The 13,879-nt window shown below is 45.3% G+C and overlaps 1 protein-coding gene across 3 annotated transcripts in view; it reads right to left on the reverse strand.

The window, feature by feature from the left end:
- PDZD2 (PDZ domain containing 2) overlaps positions 1–13,879 on the reverse strand; it is a 349,024-nt gene that overhangs the window by 212,209 nt on the left and 122,936 nt on the right. For 2 of the 3 annotated variants that reach the window (XM_045999588.1, XM_045999586.1), the window contains exons 1-2: positions 13,336–13,413; positions 12,126–12,966 (exon numbers count right to left, since the gene is read on the reverse strand). In XM_045999588.1, coding sequence (XP_045855544.1) covers positions 12,126–12,601 — 476 coding nt within the window. In that variant the 5' untranslated portion in view covers positions 12,602–12,966; positions 13,336–13,413. Of the gene's footprint in view, positions 1–12,125; positions 12,967–13,335; positions 13,414–13,879 lie in introns of those variants that run through there. The other variant, XM_045999587.1, reaches the window with a different exon arrangement.

Genomic DNA, 13,879 nt, shown 5'->3' on the forward strand with positions numbered 1-13,879 from the left:
ATAAATGGATGTGGATTTTAAGGGCTCCCTTAGCTGAAGATAACTCAATAGGATGCATAGACCCCAATAGAAGAAGCACAGTAGAGCAGGATTTCCATCAATGATAATATCTATTTTTCAACCCTATCCACCACTTGTATTAAGGTTTTGGTCAAAACTTTGTGTTAATTTTCAACTTAGTTGAGCTTTCTTGCAAAGTCGTCGAAAGGTATAGTCTATTAAAACAGCTTTTAAACAGATAAATTCTTGAAAATTCTTTGGTAGATTTTTAAAAAATAGAAAATTTTGCTTTAAAGATTTCAAGTATACATGAAATATTTTGTTGACAAATAGCTTTTTTTTTTAAAGTCACATAAATGGGAAACATTTCATTTTGAAAATGCTCTTTCTGTAGCATGAGTTTCTTTCAAATAGCAGTTATTCTCTTATTGGTACAACATTATCTTGACATTGGAGAAATGGGTTATGAGTGTTTGGTCTACAAAAAACAGCCTCCAGAAAAAAAGTCACTGAAAACCACTTGTTTTCAAACAAGAGGTGGGCCAATTTCAAACACTTGTCTTTTTTGTACAAGAGAAATCACGCTGTCATTTTTACGTGTGAGGACTTTAAGTGCTGTGCCTTGAGATAAACATCAGACCTCTCTCTGGCAAAACATTTTCACGATTCTCCCCCATCTCCTTACAGAGAAGAGTAAGAATCCAACTGATTTTAAAGGTCGTTATTTTTATAAAATTAACCATACCCATGACATTTGCTGGCATCTCCGTCTTCTGTCTTCACTTCTAGCTTCTTTGCTGCGTTAACTCTCCCAGGACCAATAAGTGAATCAATTTCTTGTTCTGGCCTATTTTTGTAAACTTACTCTGAATTCTTTTTTATTCTAGTTAAAGCAGCTGTTACCTTACATAATTTTCCCATAAAGCATTATTTTAACTAACAAAGTCATTGACTTTTGAAAATATATCTTTTTTGGTATCTCTTTCCTTTAGTGACTCACAAATAAGTAGGTGTTCCATTTCATTACTGAAACAGAATCAAGCAAATACCCTTATTTGGAACATGTGAGAAACAGCAGTACTTTCCTCCAACTGCCTAGCAAACCTCCCACACTGCACATTGTTTCTTTAAAATTTGAGCAATGTTTCTGTGCATCTTCCGACAGAATTTGCTGACAAAATCGGGCATTTTATTTTGCAGTTATATTGTTTTCCATGGGTTATTTTGGCTATTTTGACTGCAATAGGAAAAATGAGGGTTTTCTTAATCATGTTACATTTTGCCTTAAAACAACTAAATAAGAAAAATTCCAGATAGGTTTTTAAATATTCAGTTTAGTAGCATTCTGGACTAGATTTAGTACGGCATGATTTTAAACATCACTAAAACATTTAAAACTATTTCTATTCATGTGGTGGGTCTTTAAATGTTAAATATCTTCCGAATTATGATGGCCTCATACCATCATTAAGTATTATCTCAAGACACAATCTATACTTATGGCGAGATTTTCTTTAATGACAGGGACTAGAAATTTGTATTTCACATTGTTTCTTGTAGCTTCAAATTTTAATTTTTTGTTTGACTTCCTGTCAATCTGAGTAGATTGTCATGGTTTTACCACGTACTGTGGCTGAGCCTATACCAGTGGTAAGAAGGGTCAACCCAGCCATTTTCTTATGGTGGGCTTACACCTGCATTAATTACGTTATTTTTAATCCTCTTTTTCTTTCCCCTGAAGAATTTTAGTTTACCTGTCCATTTGGTAAAGTTTAATTTAATTAAAATGAAATAATTTCGTCCATAAACCTATTTCACTGAGTGAGACTACATAAACTGTAGTTCCTTGAAATAAGTAAAAAAGTAAATTAATCAGTGAAGGGCGGCAGTGGGGGGTTGGGGGAGGTCTTTGTGGATCATCCTTTCTTCCCTCAGGACAAATCACAGACCACACAGGACCCAGGACCCTTTGATATATGAACTGAATAAGGATGCCAGTGTCAACCATATCTAAAATATTAGTGAAGTTCAATTTCTTATTTTTTAAGCTAAAAAATGTATCTTGGGATGCTAATAAATTTTTCACCTATCTCATGGATCTTCCCAGGCGTCCACTGGGCTACAGATCTTCCAAAGCACGAACCATTTCCAGTGACTGCCATTTAAGTCCTCTCCGCTCCTTCTGCTGGGTCAGACAAGGACTTCACAGGAATGGACATCTGGACTAAATAAAGCTCTTGAGTCAGAAAAACAGAAAAAAAACCTCAAGACTTGCCATGCAATTTGACAGAGACCTGTACTTAACAGAGCCTGAATTTTTAAGGACACCCACTCCTTCTTCTCCCCATAATAGTTCAGCTTCCCTTAGGGACATTTGTGAAAGTCTATCTGTGATCACAAAAGTCAAAAAAGTTTCTTAGTTAATCCTGGCCCCATTTAAATGGACTAACTTTCAAGTCAGGCCCAAGGGCAGAGAAAACATGCACTTTGGCTATGGAAACAGCCTGGCCCTCTGTCTCCCTTCCCCTCCGCGAAAGAAAATGGGCGAAATTTCAGTCCAGGAAACGTTGTAAATGATAGAATCATCCTTTCTCTGGTGAAGAACGAGCTCTGAACGAGGTAACTGTGGGGTGAGTCGGCTATTAGATCACGGCCGATGGCGGATGTCCCTGCGTCCAGGCTTCGGGGGCTGTGAAATGCAAAGAACCGGATGCTCACACCTTTGAATGTTGCTTTGTGCATTTCAACAAAGGTAAGCCTGATCATCTAAAAAGCCACTTGGAATCACGTCTTCATAACCATTTTAAATACAGGATAACAAACTCACTCCTCAAAATTTTTGGAGGAAGATCAGATTTCAAAGAATCCCATGAAGAAATCTACATATCTGTTAAAACCCATGTTTTAGTATAAATTGTACCAAAGATATATGTGTGTGTATGTATGTGAGTGTGTGTATATACACACAAATACACACATACTTGGGTCCTGAAAATATCAGATTTTATTCTCTTCCAGGAGGAGGCAGCAACCCACAGGTGACACCAAAAGACAGGAATTTCAAGCCTTTAAACCTCGGTACTTGGCAAACAGGTTGATTATGAACAGCAGAGCCCGGCCACGCGTTACCTGCATCGTATCACAAGACTGAGAGGGACCAGGGCCAAAACGGGGGCCAAAGCTTGGAATGGAATAACCTTTTGGAAAAGAAGGACTCAAGAGTCATTTTAGGGCATCTGGTGTTCAAAATGAGAGAATAAAAATGCTTACTACTTATTTGATACCTGGACCTAAAAAATGAGTAGAAGTCAAGAAAAGGCTGACAAGGGCCCAGGAGCCCCCAGGGAGGGGAAAAGGGCTTGAAGTCAGGCCAGTAACACTGCCATCACACTAAGATGCTTTTGTCTTTTTTCTCCTTACGCTTTACACGATTACAATTATGACAACCTCCGAAAGTAATAATAGACATTTCAAAGCCAGTGTGTTAAGTGGGAGATTTGGGGTTTCCATCTCCCATGGCTCAAGTCAGTCACCCAGTGGAGGCTCTGGTGGGGTTACCAGAGGAGAAGAGGGCACAGGGGTGACATGAAAGGCATCTCTGGATGGTGCTCTGAAAAAAATCATGGAAAGTGTCTCCTTTTGTGAAATCTCCCCCCACCCCCCACCGCTGAGGACAAGCAGACCCTGAAACGCTGCTCTCTAAGTGGCGCTGGACATTGATTACCTGTGGGCTGTGAGTGAGAATGTGCCAAAGTTGCCAGTTTTCTCAAAAAATCCACCCCCGTGACCAGTGTAGTGTTTGGCATGGCTCTGCTATTCACTTTCCTTGAGGCTTTCTGATTTCAGGAGGGTTGAGTTAGACTGGGGAAGGCCAGCTTCCTCCACCATCCACCACAAAGAGCCTAGCACAGTGGGTTGGTCAGATCACAACTCATGTGCGAGACCTGAGGGCCAGGGCTGGGAGTGTTAGGAGGGCACGCCATGGGGAACTGGGATGGGTACCTCTTGCAGACAGCATGGGGACACCAGGCACCAAGTGGAGAGAGATGGCACCTGAGTCACTTGCTGCTCAGGGATGGCTCAGATGCTGCCATTCTAGACAGAGCTCTAAAGCCTGAAAACACCATCCTAACAGCACAGCTGAGAAACCCACACAGCTTAATGAATAATGAATTTGACTAAAATTCCCAGCACCATGCTCAACTTCAGCCACAAGATGGCAGACAACAGAAAGCGTTCTGAAGACCTGAGGGAAATCGAGCTCCCACTGTCCAATCCAACAGCTGGCCATCAATAATACATTCATGAAGCTGCTATAAGTTAAACTCTTGTTGAGAGAGGGAAGGTTCTAGATATAATTACCATCCATTTAGAGAGTGGGGTAGAAATAGGTAGAAAAACTTGATTTCCTATTTGTTTTTACTGTGAGCAGTCAACTGCAAAAAAAAAAAAAATCTAATTTCATTGGTTACTGTTTGCAGTGTTGAAGAAAGAGTTCTAGAATTTGAGTCAGAGGCCCTGAATTCTAGTCCTTGCTCTCTTCCGAAGAAGGTCCTAGACTCCAAGAAGCCATGCCCTGGAGCCTCAGTTTCCTTCTTGGTTGGACTTGAATGAACTCTGGGATTCCTTCCAGAAACCGGTCATGGTTTCTGGGGAAAGCAGGCTAAGAACGAAGTGGGCACAACGTAAGGTCCTACAATGCTTCATTTCCACGGCATCCTTGGGGAATGGGCTGTTCTACATGACGAGTTTTCCAGATAATTGAATTTTAAATGCTGAAACTTGTTTTCCTTCTAACCTTCTGTAATGGAAATCTTTCTAAAGTCTATTACACGCTTCTCAGCATCTTCAACAGGAAGCTGAATATAACTTAACCTTGCCTGAATGTCTCTAGGTCATCGTGATGTCACCTCTTACTATATATACAGTCCTGAATAGAGCACTGGTGCCTTTGGGCATATTCAGGTAGGCAGGACGCTCATGCTGAATGGCCCCAGAGACCATATTATAGAGGTATAATTGGCAATTCCTCCTTTCTGTGTCTCCTACATCACTACCTACAGTCATTTCTCCAAGTTACACCTTCTAGCAGCATTTGACACTCTGTTTAAAATCTGCTATAACCTAGAGAGAACTCAAGGTTGCTATGGGTAACCAGAGTCTGAGCTTGTAAAAACCCTAAATTTAATTTTAGGCACAACTTAAAGGCAAAGGGTACTGTGCTGAAGGTTACTCGTGGTCAGGGATGATACTCAGTCCACCCAGTACCTAATGTAATGTTCCTGTGCTAGCTGGCTGATTGCCCACAGTCCCTTGGGCCCTCCAGCAAGCTCAGCACTCTGACCTGTCTCCTGGGGGTCACACAGACTTGGCACGTGCCAGTAACTCAAAAGGGCACTCTGGCTCCAGAACCCTGTTCCTTCAGGGAACCAGCATCTTTTCTGCCTGGTGGGTACCCACGCCTTCCCAGTTGCTCAGTACTTGATATCACCCTGGTTTCGGGGCTGCGGATCTTTCTCTTTCCTGCTGAGTGCATGGCTAAGGTTTGAGGCTCTCCTCCATCCCTCTAACTCAAAGGCCTCTTCTCGGTTGAACGCTGTGCTCTGGGTTCAGATGGCCTGATGCTGACCAGGATGGTTGTTAAAGGTTAGCTTTGACTGAACATCTACCATATGCCAGATGTCTCTTCAGTACATTAACTAAATCATCTTATCCAATCCATTAAATGACCCTACTGGGGAAATAGTGTCAGGCTCCTGTAGCTGAGGTAACTCGCCCAAAGTCACACAGCCGACACGCAGGCCTGGAAGCCAGGTCCATCTTTCCAAGCTCCATGTTCTTTTGCACTGTGCTCCTCTTCTGTTTATTAATGTACAAAAAAGTGTTTATTAATGTACAAAAATGTACATGGTTCACATCCTGGAAAATTTTTAAGTGAAACATGGGCCCTTTTACTTTTCAGAAAAGGCTACTTGTTTTGTTGTGTGGGTTATGTTTTAATTAATTCCATATTTTGTTACCAATTTGGAACAATCTGTCCTCAGGGAACAGATCTGGTTTACTTATAGAAAGCTGGCTGAGGGAGGGAGGGACTGGGGTTACAAAGTATTCCTTGTAGGAAATCATCCGAAAAACCTTCTCAGCTCTCCTTCCACCAAACAAAAGTAAATAGAACATTCCAGAAAAATCCCATCTTCCCTAGAGTAGGTATGATAAGAGCTTGCAAACAATACTTTCCTCTGTGTGTTACCAGCTGTGCCTGCAAGATGGGGCTGTTACCACTGAAAAGAATACGGGGCTCTCAGAGCTGCAGGGGCCAGTGGAGAGCGGCGAGAGGCAAACTCCAGACCTGAGGAGAATCATCCAGTGAGAAAGCAGAGTGGGGCCTGTGGTTTTGGGGCCAGTCACAACTTTACCCTTGCACTGGTTCTGGGGTGCAGAAGGATGTCAAACCCATAGCTCTGAGTTCTCTGCTCTTTCCCCTGGGGATGAAGTTTCCAGATTGATTCTAGGCTAATTTTTTAAAATAAGCAAACCAAGACCTCATCTTCCACATTTGGCACCAGCTCCTCCCACGCGTAACACACCCACAATTTTCAGTGCCCTCTTCCAAAAACATCTACCACGCTCTCTGATTTCCAGAGTGACTCTTGTCAGGGAGGAAATGGCCCGAATCACTGACTAGCCATAGGTGACAAGGGTCAAAATGCCAAATGGATTAGTTTGCCAGGGCTGCCAGAAGAAGCTACCACGAACCAAATGGCCCAAGTGACAGAAATTTGTCTCACAGTTCTGGGGGCTAAAAGTCTGAGATCAAGGTGTTGGCAGAGCCATGCTCCCTCTGAAGCACCAAGGCAGGATCCACTCCAGGCCTCTCTCCTGGCTCCCGATCCGTCCCTTGGCTTGTGGCAACATAACTGCGGTCTTCACTTGATGTTCTCTCTGGGGGCATGTCTGTGTCCAAATCTGTTGTGGGACACTATCCTACTGGATTTCTCCTACTAGTTCTTCAGGATGACCTCATCTTAACTAGTTACATCTGTAATCGCACTATTTCCAAACAAGGCCACATTCTGAGGTACTGGGGGTTTAAGACTTCACAGTATGAATTTGGCAGTGGGGGGTAGGTGGGTGTGGTTAGGAGACACGGTTCAAACCACAACATCATCTAAGGTAGTTCTGAATTCAGAATCAAACTCAAGAGAAGGAACAGAATGGACTGCCCAAAAGAGTGCCTCATACTATAATTCCGAGTGATGGCATGGACAATAATTGTATCATATTGGTGGGGTGGGGTGTGATGTTAGTACACGGACACCTGGGATCTTATGCTTACAAGTAAGGGGATACACATTAATTGAGGTTGCTTTTTGCAGAGATACACTGGGGTCTCTACAAAACCCAAATTTGTATTCACCAGTTTTTAATGACAAAACCTACACAGGTATGTGGAAAAATTTAGTGTTGAAGGAAACTGTTAAACAGGTACAGAGTGAAAAGGAGCATCTTGAGAACATTCAAAACACTTTAAATTCCTTGATACTTAATCTCAAAGTGCTTCTAGTCCTAAAGTTCTGTGTAGATATGTTTGCCAAAAAGATTCTACATTAAAATTGGGTTTCCTTTTATAAGATTGGGTGGAGGGCTTCAGTTTCCTTGTCAGTTTAGATAGGGCTAAGCCTTAGAGTGTTCCAGTCATTTTCTTCCCTGGTGTCTGCCATTAGACTGCAGAGTATTTTGTGAAGCTGAAAACCATCCGTGAAATTCAGCCCCAGACCATGTGGCAAGGACCAGTGTCTAGCTCTGGGGCAGAGCTGAGGTAGTATAGCACAGGAGATAGGAGCACAGACCATAGTGGGAGATCTGGTTCTGTCTCTTCCTCAGGTGACCTTGGACAAGTTACATGGCCTCTGTGGCCAAGGTTTCTCATCTAAAGCTGTCTTTTATAGAGTTGTCATAGGTCTAAAATGAGACAGTAGATGGCAGAATGTCCACTATGGTAGCAACAGCTTAATCAATGGTACTTCTTATAATTGCACCAGAGAACTAGGCAGGGAACCTTGGAAAATTGAACTTAGTCTCCTTCTGTCTTGTTAACCTCTTGGTTGTTACGAGTTTTTGGGAGCCCAGGACACTGGGAGTCCTTCCTCATTACTTGATTCATTTTCACACTTCTTTTGAAGACCAACCAGTGGGTCCTGGTCTTTTCCTTCTATCACCCCTGCATCTCTGTGGCTTCTGGGGAGATCTTTACCATCCAGCATACACACGTGACTGTACCATCAGAGAGAGGAATTTCAGAGACAGGACTGTTCACTAGTGAGAAAGTTATGTTTGGGAGATTTATTTCCTCAGCTGTGGAAAATTTCCAGAACCCCAGTGCACTGACCATTATTTCCTTATTTTCTGTATTCTTGATGTTCCAGCATCTGGGACCTTGATCCCAGAGAGACTGACCCTCCTAGGGCTTAGCCAATTCCTAGAAATAGCAAACAACTCCCCTGAGAACGTGCCTTTGATATACAAATCCACCAATCCAGAGCCCACACCCCAACTCTCTCCTTTGTCAGACTCTCATACAGCAAGACAATATTGCCCCTAAGTCCCCCCGGAAGAGCCACTAGAAAACCAGAGACCATCCTGTAGCTCAGGACCTGCTGTAATTATTCAAACTACCAAATCCCAAGATTGCTCAGAGTAGCTACCATGCTTCACCCAAACCTTCCCTTGAAAATTTGAAAACCCCAATCAAGGCTTTGGGCCATGCTCTCGCCGCTTCTCCCCCTGCCTCCTGACTGACACTGCTGTTTCTCCATGTGGCCCTGTGTGGTGTGAAGTTCCTCCTGCTTCTAGGGATCTGTGAGTGGAAACTTCTCCCTTTATGACAGTATTTTCCTATCCACATGTCTTACCATACTTGAGTAAAACAAATCCCAGCTACATTTAACAATACCCAGTCATAACAATTAGCCATCTTACAGACCTGTTCTCCAACCCCTTCTCCTATTTCCATTCCCCAACCCTTTCTCCTATTTCCATTCCCCAAGCTCCTCAGCTTTAGCTCTTTCACTCCAGATGCCCACTGACCCCATCCAAGCTTCTCTTTCTGAGCACACAGAAGGGGAATGGTGCGCTGAATCAGGTACCACTCCTAGCTGAGAGTCAGAAGAGAGAGACTGAGTCTCTCAGCTCGGCCAGCATCACTGTGACATCACGGGAACATTGCTTCACCTTTGTGAGCTTCTAGAATGATAAAACCAGCTCAGGTGGGTCAAATGAAATGTTTCAGAGATTCATTCCTATCATGTTAGCCTAGGCAGCTGCAGGTCACCTCCCTCAGTCCGTCATCCCAACGCACTTACACATAGGTCTCAAAGCTAATTGGTAGAAGATCTGTGGTGAGAACCCAGAATCCCAGACTCAGCTTACTGCTTCCCCTGTCATACCTATTTGCTCCCTCCTTGGAGCCTCCATTAAGGAGTCAAGTTTTCCATCCCACTTTCTGTCATGACCCCGGGCCCAACTTTCTATTCTTCTGTATCTTCTTTCTTTTGCGGGGGGGAAAAAGTGGACATCATCCTATCACTCCCTCCAATGAATAAATTAAAATCACCAAAGAATCTTCTCCTGGTAGCTGGAAAGCCTCCTCATTTCAGGATCACATCTGCTTTCAGAGCCTGGGACAGAGAACTTTGCCTCATAAAGACTCCACAGCCTTAAGCAGGCAAGGGGAAGAGCTTCCTGAACAGATATGAGGAAATTTATCCAGTATGGAAAAAGTCGTCCAAACCCTAAAGACTCGAGCAACCTCTTCGATCAGAAACTTCCAGTCTTTCCAAACACTGTCCATGTAGAACAGTCATTGTGAAGCTATTGTGTTATTGAGCACTATGTGGTAAACACAGGGCTGAGCCCTTTATATGCATTATTGCATTTAGTCATTGGATCAATAGTGTTCCCATTCTCATGTCACAGACAGGGAATCCGATGCTAAGAGGGATGATTTCTCCAAGATCAACCAGCCTGTAAGTGTGGGAGCCTGAGGAGGTAGCACTAGCTGTATGGTTCCAGACTGGAGTTCTTGACCATTATGCTCTCCTGCAGGATGTCCCCTCTGTGATCTTCCTTCTACCTCTGCATCCAAAGCAGCTCCCCTCAAAGCTGACAGCTGTGAATGGTGGCGGCTCTCAGGGGCAGCTCTGGGAGGGCTGCCTCAAGCTCCATGTTGATCCCTGCTTCTAACCCTGAGGACCCAGTCACCAGGGACTGGAGTCACCTTCTCAACACCAACAAACACTATAGTGTCCAGTCCTGTTTCCTTTTTAAGAACAATTTCTCATTTTAAATAATATCCTTTCTCTTCAACACCCTTCCTTGAAAATGGAGCTTCTCCCAATAACTACCAGTTCAGGACCCAGCTAGGAGCCAAGAATATCTTTTCAGCCAGAGAGGCAACCCAAAGAGAATCTGGTGAGAGTCTGCTGAGTAAGTACTCATACTCGCCAGCCATTCCTGTACCAGGATTTTCCATGCATTGGCTCACTTAAACTTAGAACACAGTATATGAGCCTGATGACTTCTTCTTGCCCCTCCATGTCCTCTCTCCACCATTCTCCACCCTGCCCTTTAACCCAGGTTGACAAATATGGACAGTCTCAATGGGCTCCCTTGCCATTGGCTTCTGGCTGGTTTCTGCTAATGTAAAGCTCTGGTAGAAGACTCAAGGGAAGGAGAAGATTAAACTTAAGATACTTCTGCTCTGGCTTCCTCCCCTTAGGGTCTCCTTGGTTTAGATGGCTTCCTCAGTGAAAGGTCACCATGATTCTCAGGTGACCCTCTTTCTATGATTCTCTACTCTTAGGACATAGGAGCGGTCCTCACATGAACCCGTGAAGGCTTGACAAAAGTTATGCATCTCAGAATATTTTCAAACTTCTCTTTTCTTCTCTCTTCCATATATAACGGTTACTAAAACCCTGGTGTGCAGTAAAGGGTTAACACAGCAAATTTGGGATATTCAACCCATGTATATTGCAAAGAAAGAACTGGTTCTTGACTAACTCCTGGGAGGTAACCTCTATACCCTTGGAATATTCTGCCTGCTACCAGATAGTTTATGTTAATAACGTGATTTATGGCAGGGGCAACTGGCCATGTGGCATTAGTTTGAAATCTGGAAGAACTGGACACCGAGTAACTAAGGCCACCTACATAGGACTCCATGTCTGGGTGACTGACCCCCAAGAAAAATCCTGATGCCAAGGCTATAGGCTTTCCTGGTTGACAACACTCCACAGATATTGTCACACGTCACTGCTGGGAGAATTGAGCCCTTCTGTACAACTCTATTGGGAGGGACACCTGGGAGCTTGCACCTGTTCCCATTCCTGGACCCCACGCGGTGTACCTTTTACCTCTGCTGATTTTAATGTGTATCTTTTTCACTGTAATAAATTGTAACCTGAGTTTTTCTGAGTCTTTTGAATCCTTCTAGTAAATCGCTGAGGCTGAGGGTGGTCTTGGGGACTCGGATCCACCTGGGAAACAAGAGTCCAGCCATGACTTACTGCCATGATGGGTGGCTACACAGGTGAAAAACAGACATATGCCCATCACCCAAGTGGATCTTCCAGGATGGGGAAACTGGGGCCAAGGGCAGGGGTGGCTGGTGGTCCAAAGACAGTTCTAAGCATCTCAAGGGGCTTCTGGACTATGAGTCCATACATAAGGTGGCATGCGATGGGCAGACAGAAATATATCCAGGACCCAACCTTTGGTGCTCTAACAGGAGGGGAGATGCTGGGTGGAGTGGAAGAGGGTCTAACTCAATGTGACATTTCACATACTCTTGTGTTATGCACCATTTTATTTTATTTCTAACCCAAGTTTCAAGAACAAAGAAAAGCGAGTCTGAGTCCTCTAAGAGAGAATGAAGCGAAAAAGAAAAATACAAATACCACAATACTTCAGCCTAGTGCATTTTCCCTTTAGAGGACAAATGCCACTGGCTTCTTACCAGAGTAGGTCTCATCACCCTCTGCAGCTACAGACTGGAGCAGCGGACGTAAGTTAGCCCCGGGGGTCCCCCGTCCAGCCGTTGCGCCAACTGGCGCTCCCCCACTCACCTGGCCCCACTGACATCAACTCCGACCATCAGCTGCCCGTTCAGGGAGAGGATCTCATCTCGCAGGCGGACCTTCCCGCTCTTCCCGGCCGGGCTGTTCTTCCTCAGCTCTGTCACCCAGATGCAGCCAACGTCCAGTACGGGGCCCGGGTGGGTCTTCCTCTTCTTGCCCCCCCTGCGCTTTTCTCCGTAGTCCCCGAAAACGGGGATGTTCCCAAAACTGAGGCCCACAGTCTCTGTGTCCCCCAGCTCCTTGGTGAGGTACACAGTGCAGATTTCCATCCCCGGGGGGCTGCGGTCGGGTGGGACAGCGCTCTCATCCACGGCAAAGTTCAGCTGGATGTACTCCTGCAGCTTCCGGATGGCTGCCTGGCAGAGCCGCTGCTCGGGGCCATCGCCGCCCTCCCGCAGGCTGTTCTGCAGCCACTGGTAGAGGAGGGGCAGGTGCAGCACGGCATTGTCCTGGGTGATGGGCATGGTGCTCACTCCCGGACGCCAACATCATGAGAGGACCTGCTTCTGCGGGCGGGACCCCAGAAGGCCCCATGTCCCTCGGGAGCCCTGGCTGTCATCGGCTTTGCCTGTGTTCATGTTCAACCTGGCAGATGAGCCTACAGGATGCCTACTTGAGACCGGGCTGTTTGCTTTGGCGAGAGGAGGACAGGACACAATCAGAGCAACAGGGGAACAGCCGCTGGGCCTGGAGCGTTCAGCAAGAGAAGGAAGGAAGCGTCTGACAAGTTCTCGTGAGGCTCCCTTCACAGCAGGGCCCATGCAAACAACCCGGAAATGCGGTATTCCTCCAGCAGCCACAGCATGACCTCACCTGGTCCCATTCAAGCCTGGAAGAGGAAAAAAACAAAAAATCTCGGTCACAAAAGGAGCCCTCTGATACAGACCACGTGGTCTCCTATAACACAGAAGGACTATGTGAGCCAGGAAACTCATGCTTCTCCTCGCTCCCCAGCTAAGATCCCTCCATCCTGTATGCACAGACGTACTGACAGACACAGACACACAGATACACAGACGTGCACACACATATGCACCCTTCCCCCAGACAGAAACCTCTGGAACAATGACTTTCTCCAGGAAGTTTTCCTGATCATCAGGGAAATCAGATGACTTTTTCTAAAACAACTCCCATCAAACTCATCTCCAACCAGGAGGCCAAGTGAAAGACTCCTTGGAAGACACATATAAGAGCTTACATTTTTAGGAAGTTAAAATCTACGTCCATTTGCTTTGATCAGCTCAACAGCATACACAGGAAGGCTCTCCATTCCAGGACTGACAATGATGCCCAGAAGAGGAAGAGCCAATGAACAGCACAGAGAGATTCAGGCTCTGGCTCAGGACAATACCCCTCCTAAGCTCGGTCATCATTCTGTCTTCATCACGCAGCCTCAGAAGGGACCACATCCCTATGCACTGTGCAGGTCTTAGTCGCTTCTCTTTTGGTTAGCTGTTGGGGCTGACCTACTCTTAGTCCAACCCCACAGCTATCTCCTCCAAAGAAATGTTTCTCCATGCTTCTGGGTGAGGCGACTTGGCCTGCCCGTGGCTCGCCCTTGACCACCCTGGATGCATCCCCCCTGCATTGCCAGCTGCAGGAGGCAGGTCTTCCCTGGCAGCCAGCCAGCCTCCACTGAATTCTGCACGGTGCCTGGCACACAATACGTCCCCATAATGAAAGGCTAATTGAATTCCACTGCCCATCCACCAAAGAAAGCTTCCAGCTCCATCCTTCGTAAA

The sequence above is a fragment of the Meles meles genome, chromosome 3 (genome assembly GCF_922984935.1).
Source record: "Meles meles chromosome 3, mMelMel3.1 paternal haplotype, whole genome shotgun sequence".
Taxonomy (NCBI): Eukaryota; Metazoa; Chordata; class Mammalia; order Carnivora; family Mustelidae; genus Meles; species Meles meles.